This window comes from Takifugu flavidus, chromosome 8 (assembly GCF_003711565.1).
Source record: "Takifugu flavidus isolate HTHZ2018 chromosome 8, ASM371156v2, whole genome shotgun sequence".
NCBI lineage: Eukaryota > Metazoa > Chordata > Actinopteri > Tetraodontiformes > Tetraodontidae > Takifugu > Takifugu flavidus.
Window position 1 is genome coordinate 12,354,229 of NC_079527.1, and position 15,140 is coordinate 12,369,368.

At 45.8% G+C, this 15,140-nt stretch overlaps 1 protein-coding gene and 1 non-coding gene across 12 annotated transcripts; both read right to left on the minus strand.

The window, feature by feature from the left end:
• Positions 1–118: 118 nt before the first annotated feature.
• Positions 119–15,106, minus strand: LOC130530382 (MYND-type zinc finger-containing chromatin reader ZMYND8-like). 11 transcript variants are annotated; one of them, XM_057041473.1, is made up of 22 exons: positions 14,897–15,106; positions 12,620–12,855; positions 12,283–12,459; positions 7,986–8,056; positions 7,449–7,612; positions 6,371–6,592; positions 5,599–5,712; positions 5,381–5,473; positions 5,114–5,201; positions 4,978–5,033; positions 4,824–4,901; positions 4,625–4,740; positions 4,074–4,546; positions 3,819–3,947; positions 3,573–3,731; positions 2,962–3,474; positions 2,276–2,728; positions 2,056–2,195; positions 1,863–1,943; positions 1,707–1,785; positions 1,374–1,613; positions 119–1,231 (listed from the first exon to the last, which is right to left on the minus strand). In XM_057041473.1, exons 3-22 carry the CDS (start codon positions 12,294–12,296, stop codon positions 1,059–1,061), a joined length of 3,456 nt encoding a protein of 1,151 aa, XP_056897453.1. In that variant the 5' UTR covers positions 12,297–12,459; positions 12,620–12,855; positions 14,897–15,106; the 3' UTR covers positions 119–1,058. The 11 variants fall into 11 exon arrangements, with proteins under 11 accessions (XP_056897453.1, XP_056897462.1, XP_056897461.1 ...); XM_057041482.1 differs by having other exon boundaries at positions 6,371–6,514; positions 12,283–12,518; XM_057041481.1 differs by having other exon boundaries at positions 2,056–2,120; positions 12,283–12,518.
• Positions 13,216–13,288, minus strand: trnak-cuu (transfer RNA lysine (anticodon CUU)). Its single transcript has one exon. It is a non-coding gene; the product is annotated as a tRNA-Lys (tRNA).
• Positions 15,107–15,140: the final 34 nt, after the last annotated feature.

The following is a 15,140-nucleotide window of genomic DNA, read 5'->3' on the forward strand; positions in this document are numbered from 1 at the left end:
TACGGAGGAGAAAAATAAAGGCACTCGGAGTACAGACATAACCTACTCCCATGGCGGCAATAATAAATAAATAAATGATATAATATAATATAGGCTCGCCGTACAAAGTTAAGAGCCATTTGATATATTTTACTTCCATTTATTGTATGTACATTTGTAAACACAAACGAGAAACAAGCTCAACACACATGCTCACAGGAAATATCCAGGCATTAATGCAGTTTCTAGTCAACAAACCAGTTCATAGACGGATCCTGACCACGATTAAACCAGCTTTGGGTAACAGAGCGTTCAATGAGAGCTGACATTCATTTTAAGTGATTTATTGTCAAATAATTTTGTTTAGACACATAGAAATGTGATTTCATTAAACATACTATAAAACATAACACTATAAATATTGTTCAGGCATATTCTTACAAAATATTTATACATTTTTTATGCTTTTTTTTCCTTAATAAATCACATAGTTTTGTGTGGGTTTATACAATGAAGAACTACAATACAAAATTGTTATGAGTCAAAATGCCGCCTTTCACATGGTAAGAAAACATGTTTTAACTTGCAAAAGACCTCAGCTGATAAAGTTGATGTTGATTAAAAGAATAATAAAACTTGCATAACTCAAAAAAAAATTAAAATATGGCTGAAAATGTCAACTGCCCATGGCTTTATGGATTTCTGTCTCATAATGTGGAAAACAATCTCCAAAATAAAAACAGCCATAACGTAGGCTACCTCAGAGCAGCATTGAAAGACAACACAGAAAACCTCCAACAGACTAGATACAATCTTTCTCAAATGTGAAAAAAATAAGTAACAGTTAAACAAAACCACATCATGAAAAGATACAGAGTCACATTTTATTTCTCAAGACTACTTTCACATGATGACACCACCTGAACACGGACCTGTGGAAGCCATGACCCAAAAAATGTCCACAAAGTAGATATGAGGAGTGAGAACGAAAAGGTGATTTGGTGCACAAAGGCAGGGCCTCGCCGCTCGTGTCTGAGGGGCCAAACCGAAGTCTTTTAAGAGTACTTGTAGTGTAGTCGTTAGGTCACAGTCACCCCTGCGCTGTCTTTGCTCTTTTCCGCACACGAGGGAGAGTTGCTTTTGTCTGATACGGACCCTGTTGCCGGGGGCTGTGTAGTGGGAGAGTGGCCCGATGGTTTGACTGCAGGGTCCGAGTTGGGCTCAGTTTCTGTTTCCTGCTGTGAAGCTGTGGCTGGCAGAAAAGCACAACAGGAAATAAGAAACTGTGGCCTTCTGCAGACTTGGTTTTGGCAACTACTATATGAATATTGTTCACATGTCTGGCCAACAACAGCTAAAGGATTTAAACTAGAGCAGCCGTGAGTGTTTGTTACCGGACTGCGTGCAGGACTTCATGTGCTCGGGCCAGTGGGCTTGCTGACAGGGGTAATCGCAGTAACTGGTGTTCCAGCAGCAGTAGAAGATGGCCTCTTTCCTGCAGTTGGCGCACCACTGTTTCTTCTTGGTCTCGTCCACGGCCTGCTGCTTTTCCGCCTCCATCTGCTTCTTCACCTCGGCCACCAACCGCTCCCGCTCCTGCTCCAGGCTCTGCCTCATCTCCGCCATTGTGAGCTCTGCATTTACCCCAGAACCAAATGAAAACGGCTCATTTATCCAGTCAACTGTCGGGACGTCTGCTGCTGGATTCAGCTCTCGGTTGAACCTACCGAGGTTGTGCTTCATCTCCGACAACTCTTGCTGATGCAGCCACTGAAGCTTCTCGATCTCTATCCGCAGGCGCCGAATCTGTGGCACAGGTGACGCTCAGGTTAAACATTCAGCAAGAAACGATGACCTGCACCAGCACACGCTCCTGAATTCACCTCTGCAATTGTGTTTCCCGTTGTGCTCTTGGACAGGTCACTGTAGATTTCCGTCATTGTCCCTTTGATCGTCTCCATGATCTGCACATAAAAACATTTTAACCATCCTGCAAGAATCCAGCGAACAGATGGAGAGGTAATCCAACCGCAGGTCTGGTACTTTTGTCTCTCTAAGGGTTGAAGTGTAATATACCTTGTTTGTGTACTTGGCTATATCTGCAGCCACGTCTGCCGACACTGTGGGGATCGGCACGTCTCCTGTCATTAAAGGAGAGGATGATGAGGCCTGGCCTGCAGTTGATGAAGCATTCTGAGGCACATCTTTCTGTTGCACTGCAGATGCAGACGAAGTCAACACATACTATCAAAATATTAATTCATGTTTCCTAGGGTTAGAGTGTTTGTGCATGTACCCTTGACTGCTTGTCTGGTCTGGTAGCGGGTGCTGGAGGAGGAGGAAGAGGAAGAGGAGGAGTTCTGCTGCTGTGGCTGCGGGTGCTGCGGACTGCGTGTCTGACTCTGTGTCTGCGCCGCCGACTGCTCGCCGTGCTGCCTTTGAACCTTCTGCATGTGCCATTTCTGCGACGAGGTCTGAAACTTGGTCGGGTTCCAGACGACAGCCTGTTGCACCGCTTGTGCCGTCTCCTTTGGCAACAGGGGGCGCTGTTTCTTGACAGGTGCTGGGGCTGTTGTGGAAACAGAGGTGGAAGCAGGAGTCGGGGCACTGCTGGACCCACTGGTGGCTGGGCTAGTACTGGTTTGACTGGAAGCTGCAGAGTTTATGACTGTTGTGCCAGCGGGTTCTTTCTGGTTAAGGCTGGTGTCCCGTGACGGCGTGGTTGCTGCCGCAGATGACGGTACCTTACCTGTAAAAACAACAATCACTGTTCTACTAGAGTAAATGTGAACGCTACTTTTTTATGCTAGACAGAGTGAAAAATTGAATAGAAAATGTGACAAAAGGGTAAAACCACAGAGCATCTGTCCTCCATAAATAAAATAAAACGCAGCTACAGACTGAAACCATCTACAGGTTGTTAACAAATGACTGAGAATGGGCTGTTCTATTTCTTCCATCAAGTAAAGCTAAAGGCCTCACCTTCCATCTTGGCAACATTAGACTCTTTGGGTGTTTTGGCCGTAGAAGCGCCAGCGTCTTTTCTAGCCCTCTTTGAGTCATGGCCTCCTTGTTCATCCCCTAGGTCAATCACCAGCTCCCGCTCAGAATCAGAGTCCTGTTCAGCCGCTGATTTGGTGGCAGCCGCTCTGCTCTCCTCTGGGGCTTTGGGTTTTTCAGAGGCGGGCTGAGATTGGGGCACTACGGGCTTGTCCTGCAAGTCCCTTTCTGGTCCGTTACTAGCCTGCTTGTCTTTTAGTGCTGATTCAGGGGCGCCTTTATCTGCTTTTGCCGTAACTCCGTCCTTCGTATCTCCCTCTGCGTTTGCTTTTGGCCATTTTCTCTCTGCTTTGTCTTTGTCATCCTGGTTGGAGCTCTTTGGTCTGTGTTCTTCATCACTCAGATACTCGCTGTCACTCGAGTCCGATTTCTCCGAGTCCTCCGAGTCACTGTGGTCCACACCTTTATACACATCTTCAGAAATTTCATCTATCCCTGTAAAAACAAAGATTTTTTTTATATTTCTCTGTTTTGTTTTGTTTTTACACACTGCTGGTTCTTTATTTCTAGATCCAAACTAGATAATTACTGACCAAGCTGAGCCTTGCAGCTCTCAATAGTCTTGTCCAAGCTCCTGATGGGTCTCTTTGGGGTATTGAGGGAGACTGGACCTCCCTGCTGTTGGCTTTGCTGCTGTTGTTGTTGCACAGTCTCACTCAGCTCCTTCAGATCCATCTCAGCCTTCACCCGATCTGAAAAGAAAACAAATGATGCGATCAGTGTGACAAGAATGGGGAGAACCTTATCAGGATGTCTGTGCTGCTGCTTCTGCTGCTGACCCAGGTTGAGATTGAGGATGCTGCCCGTCCCTGCAGTCCGCTCCTGCTTGGGCACCAGTCCAGGGTTAAAGGCCTTTGGGCTGGCAGTCACACTGCCTGCAGGACCCATCTTCCCCGAGACAGGAGAGGCTATATTTAGAACAAAAAAATATTATTGTTATTTCTGCCTGAGGTTTACTTGATTTACTAATCTAACATCTAGATGCGTTCATATTTATATCTGTATTTAACATGCAGAAACTAATATTGATTTACCAGTACAATCCATTGACTCTTCTCCGGTGCTGTAGTGGAAAGAAGGATTTCTGGGGGCCTTTTCAGTGTCCTCCCCATCAGACCCAGTGTGAACTGAAGAGGTGGTGCTCATAGGAGACCGCGGCACGTCTGTGGTGGAGACCCTTCGGCTCATGCCGCTGGGGGTGGGCGCCTTGCCGAGGACCATCTTGGGAGATGCAGTTATATCAAAATTGAAGCGAAGTTTATCCGGCTTCTCAGTCTTCACTGCCCCAGCGCTGGGGTTGGACGGGTCCAAGAGCATCTGTAGCTGGTTGTTGGGTGTGTACGGGGTGCGGAAGGGGGCGTAGTTGAAGACCCCGAATTTCTTGCGAATGTTTTCTACATAAATTTCCATTTCTTGCATGGCACTGTTGAAAATGCTCTTTGTTTTTTTGACAGAGAAGGGGATCTCTTTGGACATGAGGTAGCAGTTGTTGATGGGGACCCAGGCTCTGCACAAAGGTGCAATCACGTGAGAAAGCCTTAGCTTAGTTCCACAGATGCTTGTCATGTTTATTAGCTAATCTCACCTGTCGTGTTGCCCAAAGAAGCGTGCGTCTACCTGCCCATCTTTTTCCCGAAGTGCTTTTGCTGGCCAGAAAGGAAATCCCTTCAGCTTGGCCCAGACCAAAGGATGGGGTTGACTCTATTAGGGAAAAAGAACAGTTATTTGCATCGTACCGTAAAAACAGTTTCTAAACTCTGCTTTAAAAGAGCATGAAGACCTACACATGGCTCACAAAACCAGTTTTCCCTTTTTTGGCATGAGGACAGGTAGCATTCTGGACACACTTCAATCTCATTCATCTGGAACAAGAGGAGGGTTTATTTAAACACGGTCGTTGCTGCTTTTGGTTTTTTTTTTAATAAATCACTTCCGTACCTCATGCTCACAAATCTTGACAATGACTTTTGCGGTTGCCGTTAATTTGTGATTGCCTGGAATGAAGTCGGGGTGTTAATACTTGTTCGATAAACTCGCAGCTCCACAGAACGCCGTTACAGATAAAGAGGCCTACCTCCGTTGTAGATGATGCAGTTGTGTAAGATCCATTTCATATCAGCAAGAAATGCTTCCGTGCAGCCGTACATTTTCTTTTTGATATTCTATCAAAAGACATAACATCATTATTTTATATTCCAAAAAGCCATATTAAGTATGATCACTTCCATTTAATCTACTTTGGTTGTTGTTTATGGTGCATTTTCTTCATTTCCACTTGTATCAGTATGATTTGACAGGTGTTTGCTATGTCTAAGAGGTCATTCTGGCCATAAACTGTTACCTTCTCTAGTGTACACAGGTCCATAGGGTGGAAAATGTACTCTGCATAATCTGGGTGCTGCTCCAGAGACACTGGTTTCTGAAAAGGTTCTGTCTGCTCAATAAAAGCAAGAAAGAAAAAGGTGAAGAAGCCAAAATGCATCCCATCTTCTTTGGTGTATTGATATTAAACACTTTAGAGTTAGCCATACTCAGCTGGAATGCCACGTATTTACTTACCCCAGGTTGTTTAATCTTTTGAAGAGCGAATTTGAGTAAGTAGGACAGTTGGTCTATTGTCAACATTGTCATTGCTTTACTCTGGGTTTCAATGCATTCAGCAACTGTTATTTTCTGCAACAAGATAAAAATATGATGAGCTCAGTGAATAAATACAGTAACCGGCATCACACAAAATAGCTGAACAATGACAGCATGTAATGCTAACCCCATCTGCTCTCTCGTTTAGGCTTCATTTTCAAAGCTGCTCCCATTTAGAAATACAAACAGGCAGATCAAATATTTATTCTAATGCATCAGACTTGTAGATGGTGTGACTTGGGCGTCACACTGTTTAACGTCTTAAGACCTATACAGAAGTCGAGGAATGTGTGCTCTGAATTTCAGTAGCACGTAGTTTAAGACTCCTTCATGGTCGGCATGGTAAATGTGAGCCGCAGTCTGTAACTCCTGGGAATCAGGTGTCAGACGCCTGCGGAAGCAGCTCTGCTCCCTCTCCCATTTATCTCCACTTGCACGGCAGAAACCTGCAAACTCGTGATTCAGGCAGAAGCTTCACCAATCCCCATCCGCGTTTTGCCAAAATCGTCTTCTGGGACATTTACTGGGGCTGTGCGTTCATAATTTTCAGAGTTTACTCATCTGTTCCCAAAATAGTCTCATTCCCAGTGCCGTCATGGTGCTGAATGAAACTTGAAGTTACAGACTGCAGCTCTGCCCAAATTTGTGTATCCCGTGCAATACACACGCGCGCGCATCTTCCGAGAGATACCTCACACTCTGGACAGAACCAGTCGCCCTCGGGCTCAGCTGGTAGTTTGAGGCACTTGGCGTGGTACACCCTGGGGCAGAGCTCACAGCAGAGCACCTGACCCTCGCGGTGGCACAGCCAGCAGTAGAAGTCATTCCTTCCGTCCTGCGGTACAACATCAACAGGGTCTGTGGTGAGTGCTGGCTGCTTCATATAGTAAAAGGGACCATGTCTTAGCTCTGACTGAAATGCAGGCAAGAGAAACAAGGGGGCAGGTTTCAAAAAACAAGCAAGAACACAAAAAAGGTGCAGTACAACAGAAACAACGGGAACAAGGCAACGGCAAGGAGGGATAAGCAAGATCAGCAGCGCAGAGCAAATAGAATAAACCAAGAAACTTTAGCAAATTAAATAACGATTTAGCTAAACATTAGTTATATTCTTAAATTTCATTCAAAGTAAACCAGACTAGGAGCAACAACAATCTAACCTAACAGGTTTCAGGGTGTGTGCTTCCAGATATCCACCCGAGAGCAAACACAAGACACAGTAGTCTACTAATGATGATGACAGGTAAAGACATTCAGACGACCCCCCCCCACCCCCGAACATACTACAGTAGTTGACTGTTTATCTTTACATGCTCAACAGGCAACCTGGAATCACACAACCCAGTTCGAAGACAAAATTGACCCACATATTTAGCGAGGTAAGTAAATGTGAGCATGCAAAGTGTTTAACATTACAATAACTGTGATCTGACTAAGAAACACAAAACTCTGATCGTATCAATGCACATCCACCCTCACAGCAGGTACATTTGTCCATCTTTAAGTGCCAAAAGTGGACACGAGAATAAGTCAGTACCTCTACGAATAAATTTCAGAACCACGACTACAACATCAATGGCTACAGGAGAGAGCAGTAGGCTGGTATTCATTTTAGAGAGTGTATTTGTGTTAAAAGGCACCGAACACACTCAAATGAGGCCTATCACCTCGACTAAGCTCCGAGAGTTTATACAGAAACTTGAAGATCAGAGGACCAGCTACTTTGGCCTATGATGAGTAAGGACAGCGGACTAGATCTCCTCTCCTACCTGGTCCTTGCTGTTGGAATTAACGCCCCCTGGCTTCTTCTTTTTCTTCAGAGGGCTTGGAGACGTCTCTGTGGGAGAGTGTCCATTGGAGGAATGAGTGGGACTCGACACCTTCCTCTTTTGTGGCACCAGTGGACGGTCAGCTGACCCAGTTGGATCAGGGACTGGAAGCAGACAGTCAAATTATTACAACAATTGGACAGAAACACCACAACCAATACTAAACAAACCATCACTAATGATCTGTGACATTTCATAGACGATGAGCCATCCATCTTTACAATAATATTTAAGTGTCTTGTGACACCCGTCACGCTGGTCTAACATTCCGCCCAATCACTAGTAAAGCAAGATTCTGTAGACATAAACAGAAAATCTAACCATGCAGGCAGCCAAGCCAAAACGATCCTCATAAAGCAACCCAAAAAAAGAAAAGCTTGAAAATGCGTGAACCTTAAAAGGAACCGAGCTCGACGTTTCTCTGAAATGGAAATGAGCGCGTCGTTAACGCAGGCTTCCCCGGCCTGCGAGGCTTACCTTTGGATCGCACGGACGCATCCATCCCCTCTACCACATCAGCCTCTGTCTTCACCTCGTCCTCTGCCAGACTGCAGAGCGCCCGTGCAGGAGCACACAGAAACACAGAAAGAGAGGCAAAGTCATCAAGGGTGTTCAGAGCCCACGTCGGCATAACAGTAAACAACTGGAACACCACCTAAGGCACCAGTGTCCCACAGGATCTGCCAGTAGGGACTCCACAGGTTTCCACTGATATTGTTGTCATACGTTTTTAACATGTCTGCCTCTGTGTCATCGGCCACAAATTACACGCAATACGACTTTAGCTTCCAAAAGCAGATAAAGGGAACAATCGCCATGGCAACCCCCATCTCCCTGAAAGCGATGTTGATATTCACGAGGGAGCGCAGGGCCGTTTTGCTGACGTTACACCGCACCTCCGGTGGCTTGTGAGAACCCAGCGTGAGGCTTTGGTAGTTCTCAGTCAGGACGGTTGCTAACATAAATAGCCTTATGGTAAGGAGTGGGAGTGGTCCATACAGCTTGAGGATGGGGGCGGGGGGGGGGGGGGGGGGGGGGGGGTCTCATTGTGATCAACTGTGATGGTGATCGTTCAAGGAAACCTCTGAGGATTTCAGGCCGGATTTTTAAAGGCAGACAGCAATTGGACAAAATAGCATCGTTTTAAATTTCCTGTTCATGATCTATTCACGTCAACACCTGTGGAATTACAGAAACACCTCCATGACCGTGTTCACATAAGCCTTTTAATATCAGAAATGTTGGTCAGTTATTCCTTTAAATACAGTATTTCTAACCAACCCCGGGCAGGAGAGAAGCTAGCTCCCCCAACACTTTGGTCCAGGTTTCCTGTTATTTCCAGAAACGGGAAAAAGAAAGGGAATGTCTTGATTTAAAAGAGTCTTTCAGTGTTTAGCTCCTCCTTTGTCAGAGCAACAGAGGGCCTCGTTCCAAGGATGTAGCCTTCATTCACTATCCCCGAGAAGAAAACCCCTGCAAGGACCCCTGACAGGTCACACACTTGACCAGTTTGTAGCAACTGGCCGCAGCTCTGATTTCCATCTAGGACAATTGGTTTCCAGGTTGCAACTCAAAGGTCAACCGCATTTGTGGGATAAGCTTCTTATTTTTGCCCTGTCTGAACATGGAGGAACGTTCTTCTGCCCCTCCTCCAGCCTCGAAGGGACATTCCAGGCAAAGTTGATCAAATGTCACGTCAGCGGCAGCCAGTTTGTGCACCACAGAGCAAACAAAGCGGTAAAAGGCAGCAGAACTGAGAGCGTGAATGTTTAAATCGACGTTAAAGTTTGTCACTATGTCAAAGAAAATACCAGCTATTACAGCACAATCACAGGTGCTACAGTAGAAGGTAGAAGGTTGTTCATTCTTGTAATCAAACAGGCACCAACAGTTTTAGAAACTTGAGCAATGCTTTTAAATCCTTCCTTTCTTTAAAAATGGCAAAAAAGTGCTTTAGCAAAGAATCTTAAGAAATATGTCATGTGACTGCCAATAATCTCTCTCTCACACACACACACACACACACACACACACACGCACACCCCTATGGGGCCTTCCTGTTCCGGACTGAGAGAACAAACGAGGCCCACATGAACATCAAATGCTAGCCAAGTCGGTACGTGTAGCACAGCCCTGCAAAGAGAACGCCGCCATCAGCAGTCAGAGCTACAGAACGCAGCGGCACAAACACGCACACATCTGCCACCCCGACACAACTAGCAACGAGAGCTGTAAAAGTAAAAATGGAATCTGGTCCAAGGTGATCTCTCAGATCAGCTCTGCTGTATCACACAAGGAGCGTTAAGGTGGATAAATCCGCAGCAGAATTGGGGATATTTAGATCCAGAAAGAGGTGAGTTCCAGAAAACACTGACAGTATTCCCTTCTGTGAGCAGTACCTGATGGACAAAAAGGAAACAACAGTGACTCAATGCCTTTCCACTCCTGTGAGAGACGAGCCGGGTTCTCTCGTCACAGAAAATGGAGGCCACAGCTTGCTCCCCTCCCCCCTCGCCCCCATCCCCCACTCCAAGGCTCAGACTCGAGCACTGGCACATCCACGCAGGAGGACCAGGGAGATCTGTGGAGATTACGATCCAAAAATTTTCTAGGACCTCGGCCACGTCGGGACAGACCCGCGCGGCACTGGATACACAGAGGAGGTGCAGAGGCAGAAGAGACGCGCGGAAAGACTCCCGTCTCCCAGCGTGAAGGCTGCCGTCATAAAATAATTAGATTTCAGGGAGAAGAAAGAGAAACCCAACACTGTGAAGCTGCCCTCAGATCAGAAATTCCTTCCTCTGGAGCTCAAAAGAACACGTGGTTTTTGACACATCAAACGGCCGAACATGTCGGGAAACAGGAATTTTCTTAGGAGCTGCGTTCTTTACACAGGCTGCACTCTTTCCAGTGGATCCAAAACTGAATCTGGAATCAACCCAATTCAAAGCGAGGCTCCAGAGAGGCCATTACATGTTGTGAAATGACAAAACATTCAGGTTTCACTTGACTAAAACTGCATGCAGCCATAGAAATGCTCCCTAGAGACTTTTCATTTAGCTGGAACACATAAAAGAATGTTAAATCAGAAGGTAAAATCTCCTCGTCTACATTTCAGACAGCAATTATCTTAAACATAAACATGTATACAATCCTAAACAACGCCCCTAGTGATCAGATGCACAGAATATCCTGTATAAAACAAAGGTTTGACCTGGATTTTTATATCAGGCTGTAAATGTTGAATCAAAAATGGCTGTGGAATTTTCCAGAAGGCCCTTGCTCTCCTTGCTGCTCTCCCTCTGACTGTCAATCTTTAACCTCCACAGCCGCTGCAATTGGCTAGAGGGCCAACAGAGCGCCGCGTTATTGGTCGGCTTCGCCGTGCCACACGGATCAGCGTGTGCAGGCTCCCTTCTTCCTCTCAAAAAGCTTTTTTTTTTTTTTGCTGCAATGCAGAGATTTCCCCCCACATGAGACAGTTTATGTTCACTCATATTTGACCGACTTTCCTGAATGTGACAGCGTTAATGGGTGGATTTTTTTTTTTTAAAGAGGCCCCTTGGAGGTTATATTAGCACCTGTAATGTGTTTCTGCGATTCCAACTGGGTTTTTAAGTTTGCCTTTTAAAGGAGGCCCAGGTGTTTCGACCTAACACGACGTGTCTGATGACACCTTGCAGAGTTTAGGTTAAACGCGTAACCACGGCTGAGGGTGACCTTGTAACTACACAGGAGAAAAGGTTAGCTGGAATTTAGCCGCAGACTATGAAAAAACAAGAGACATTAGCTCTGCCTATTGTCGAATATTGACAGAAAAGGTGCTCCCAGTGCTGTATTTCCTGGTGGTAAAACAGGTAATAACCGGCTACAGTGAGGAAAAAGCACCGTGGTTTGGAATGATTTAAGCGGCTCTTCATTTCTGAAGCCTGTTAAATTCCTCGTCGTTTCCCTGTCCTGCTCGCTGAGGAGGAGACCTGAAGTAGAAAGACTCCTCTAAAATGGCCACTGAGAGGGAAGGAAGCAGTTACACAACAGCACCGTGGAGCCGCTGACCGCCCGCGGCAGTCAGCGGACGTCATTTGCGCCTCAGTACTTCGTGTTCGTATGGACTAAATGTGCAAAAGCTGTGGTCCCAGCTCTGTTTTATATGCATCGCAAATCACACAGTTGGACGGGATCCGTTTCACATGTGCAACAGTAAAACAGTCATTTAGTTCCTGTAGGACACATCCTCCCAACAACCATGTTTGAAATCTACGCCTCAGCCTGGCATGACACAAGAGAGAGCAGCAAACCCAATCCACTTACAAAGGGTACATAATACCCAACCACCCCCCCCCCCCAGCTCTTCCTTCACTGCCCATCCCCCATTATTTTCTCTGCCAGGCTACAACATAAGAGTGCCACAACGGCAAGTGTGGGTGCCATTTCTAAATCCAACTCTCTTTAGCATTATCAAAAAGGGAAAAGGATTTGCCATGGTCCACTCTGCCTCCTGTATTGCAGCCTGGTTGTCTGGGGCACCCATGTGACCCTGAGACACAGAGAGAGAGCAAGGGTGAGAGTCGTTACCCAACCCCCCACCCTCGGCACTGTGGAGCGCAGAGGCCTGGTAAGGCCTCCAATCCAGCCCCTCCTCCTCCTCCTCCTCAGCACACTAAACTGATTTTAAGGTGTGCACATTTGTCATGAGAAACCAACAGTCACCACAACGACAAGAGGGAAGCCATGTTTGTTATCAGAGAGTTGAGATAAAAAAGACAGAGCTTACCTCTGTGGATGCATGGCTGCCTGACACACTGTTATGTCAACACTTATAAAACATGGAGGACACTCTCAGACCTCAGCCGGGGAAGGCTCTGCTCTTCAGGCAAGGCGATCAGGCCCCGGCAATGTTAGCCAGATCCTGACTGGTCGCTCTCCTCGCAGGCAGGATACAAGGCTGCATCTGATTGGCGGAAATGTTTCCTGAGTAATTATCTTTGTTCAGTGCAGGCAGGGGCAGCACTGTGAGTGTCAGAGACAGGAGAGGAAAAATAAGCACAGAGCTAGGCCTAAAACCGCAAAAAAAACACAATCAATGATAGTATTTCTCACATACAAACCACCTTTAACACTGTTGTAAGATCCCCCGGGTGGAATCACTTGCCGGATGTCTTATTTGAAGGCTTAAGCAGTAGAAATGGCAGCATGTGGACCGTGAAGAGCAGGACACCATGGCTTCTCTCACAAGCCTCGGTTTTTTTCTGTGCTCAGAGGGCCTTTGTTTAAACTCCTCCCTCCTTGTTGGCCGTTACCAGTGAAAATAGAGGCTGCAGCCCGCCACGTATTTTGACAATTCCAGCTGAAATGAGAGGAATGGGGGCGTCCTTATTACTGTGCAGATTTTAATTCTGCATTATTGTAAAGTCGAATATACATACAAGATATTATAGAAGATATGGAAGCACAAATACAGATAAAGTCAAACGTAAAACCTATTGCAAATTATGTAATCCTTCCTCTCTTTTCTGTCACTTTTAGTTATTAGAGGCAGAAAAATATATTGTATTTATACCCTGTAATATATGTTTCTAATACTGGCATTTTTAGCATTTTCATTTCCAGAACAAGGCATATTACATAGGTTTATTGTACAGAAATGAAAACATCGACTAGAAATCCTCAAAATGGCTCTTAGGAAGACAATGAAAAACGAAACTGGCGCCCAACGTGGGGCTCGAACCAACGACCCTGAGGTTAAGAGCCTCAAGCTCTACCGACTGAGCTAGCCGGGCGATGACGTAATCCATCTGTTATATTTATATACTCAGGTTTAGTCTTATCTCACCAGACAAACCAGACAACAGGCCACAAGGAGCACAGAAAGACAGAAGACCCAATAACCCCTGGGGGTGAAATTGTGGTTGTCCACGGGTTGGTTGGCCCTTAAATCTGTTCTTCCCACCGGGGGTTATTGGGCGTGTATATGTGAGTGCATAGCGTGCATTTAAAATTGGGGGCAGATAAAGATGTCGGTAGACTAGACAGAGGGGAGGGCTGCTATTATGCACCTCTAATCCACCCACAACGTACCCGCCACCAAACCCTTTGTACAGAATTTCTATACGTATTATTAGATAAATGCTGTCTCTTTTAGAAACACACAAGTCCATGAAACTAGCTGCTTAGCTGGAACTCGCTTCTCACCATTATACTATAGGGTCAGAGTGAAGAGCACAATTTATTCATATCGTCAGATTTTCTCCAGGAATCTATAAAGCAGAATTCAATAAAGCAGGAATCTATAAAGCATTCGGATTCTGTGATTAGACACAGTATTTTCAGTAATTGACGAACCTTAAGAAATATGTAAGAACTGCATAATCTTTCCTCTCTTTTCTGTCAGTATTAATTATTAGAGGCAGGAAAATCTTTTTTATAATTTTTATAATATCCTTTCATACATGAGGCTGTAATATACTACTATGGATGTATATATGTTGAAGACTCCTTCTAATATTGACATTTTTGTAAAGCTAGTTGCAAAATGTATACAATGTGCAAACACATTTTTGCACCACAAGACTGACTAGCTCCTCTCTCCTCTCCTCCTCTCCTCTCCCCTCCCCCTCCTCTCCTCCTCTCCTCTCTTCCCCTCCTCTCCTCTCCTCTCCTCCTCTCCTCTCTTCCCCCCTCCTCTCCTCTCCTCTCCTCTCCTCTCCTCTCCTCTCCTCTCCTCCTCTCCTCTCCTCTCTCCTCTCCTCTCTTCCCCTCTTCTCTCCTCTCCTCCTCTCTCTCCTCTCCTCCTCTCCTCTCTTCCCCTCTCCTCTCCTCTCCTCTCCTCTTCCTCTCCTCTCCTCTCTTCCCCTCTCCTCTCCTCTCCTCTCCTCTCCTCTCCTCTCCTCTCCTCTCCTCTCCTCTCCATTAAATGTCAAACACATGTTATCCACGCGTTTCACCTGAATATACTGCGCTGTATGGATCAGGACCTTGGCAGGTTTTACACTGACCTCTTGCGTACAAGAAAGGGAAGCTATAGTTTACTCTAATGTCAGTGGGCCTGTCCATCCGAAGCTTAACCATCAGATTTTCGCTCCTATTAAAACAAACAGCCGAAGATAAAACACTGAAACTGTAGCTGCTTAAAAGCAAAAAGGGCTCGCATGTTATTATCTGTCGCTTAATTTCAATTGTACGTAGTACAGCATTTAAAAAAAAAAAACGAGTGTTGCTTTTGTCTTTAATATACTGAACCCATTGTATTTATCCACATTTACATTGAGCACATTTGATGCAAGATGGTGTTAAAACGAATGTGCTGTTGGTACGAATTTTAAAAACAATTGAATTCAGCATCAGAACTGATCGGTCCAGAATCATCACAAGTGAAAGGGGATATTTACGTGTGTTCCGTGAAGGCACCGCGGTCCCGGGTTCTCCTTCTACGTCAATGCCACTGGGCGGTTCATGAATGGGGTTTTAAAGTGGGAGGGTCCGTCACGTGACTTCAGCAGGCAGGGGGCGAAGTGGGTGTTCTGTAGTGTTGTTTGGGTTGCGCCGATGAACCTTCATGACTGTTTTTGAACACCCGAGCAGCGGGTTGACTGTGTTTACGGAACCGCCGTGGAGCGAAGAGCCCAGAGGAGA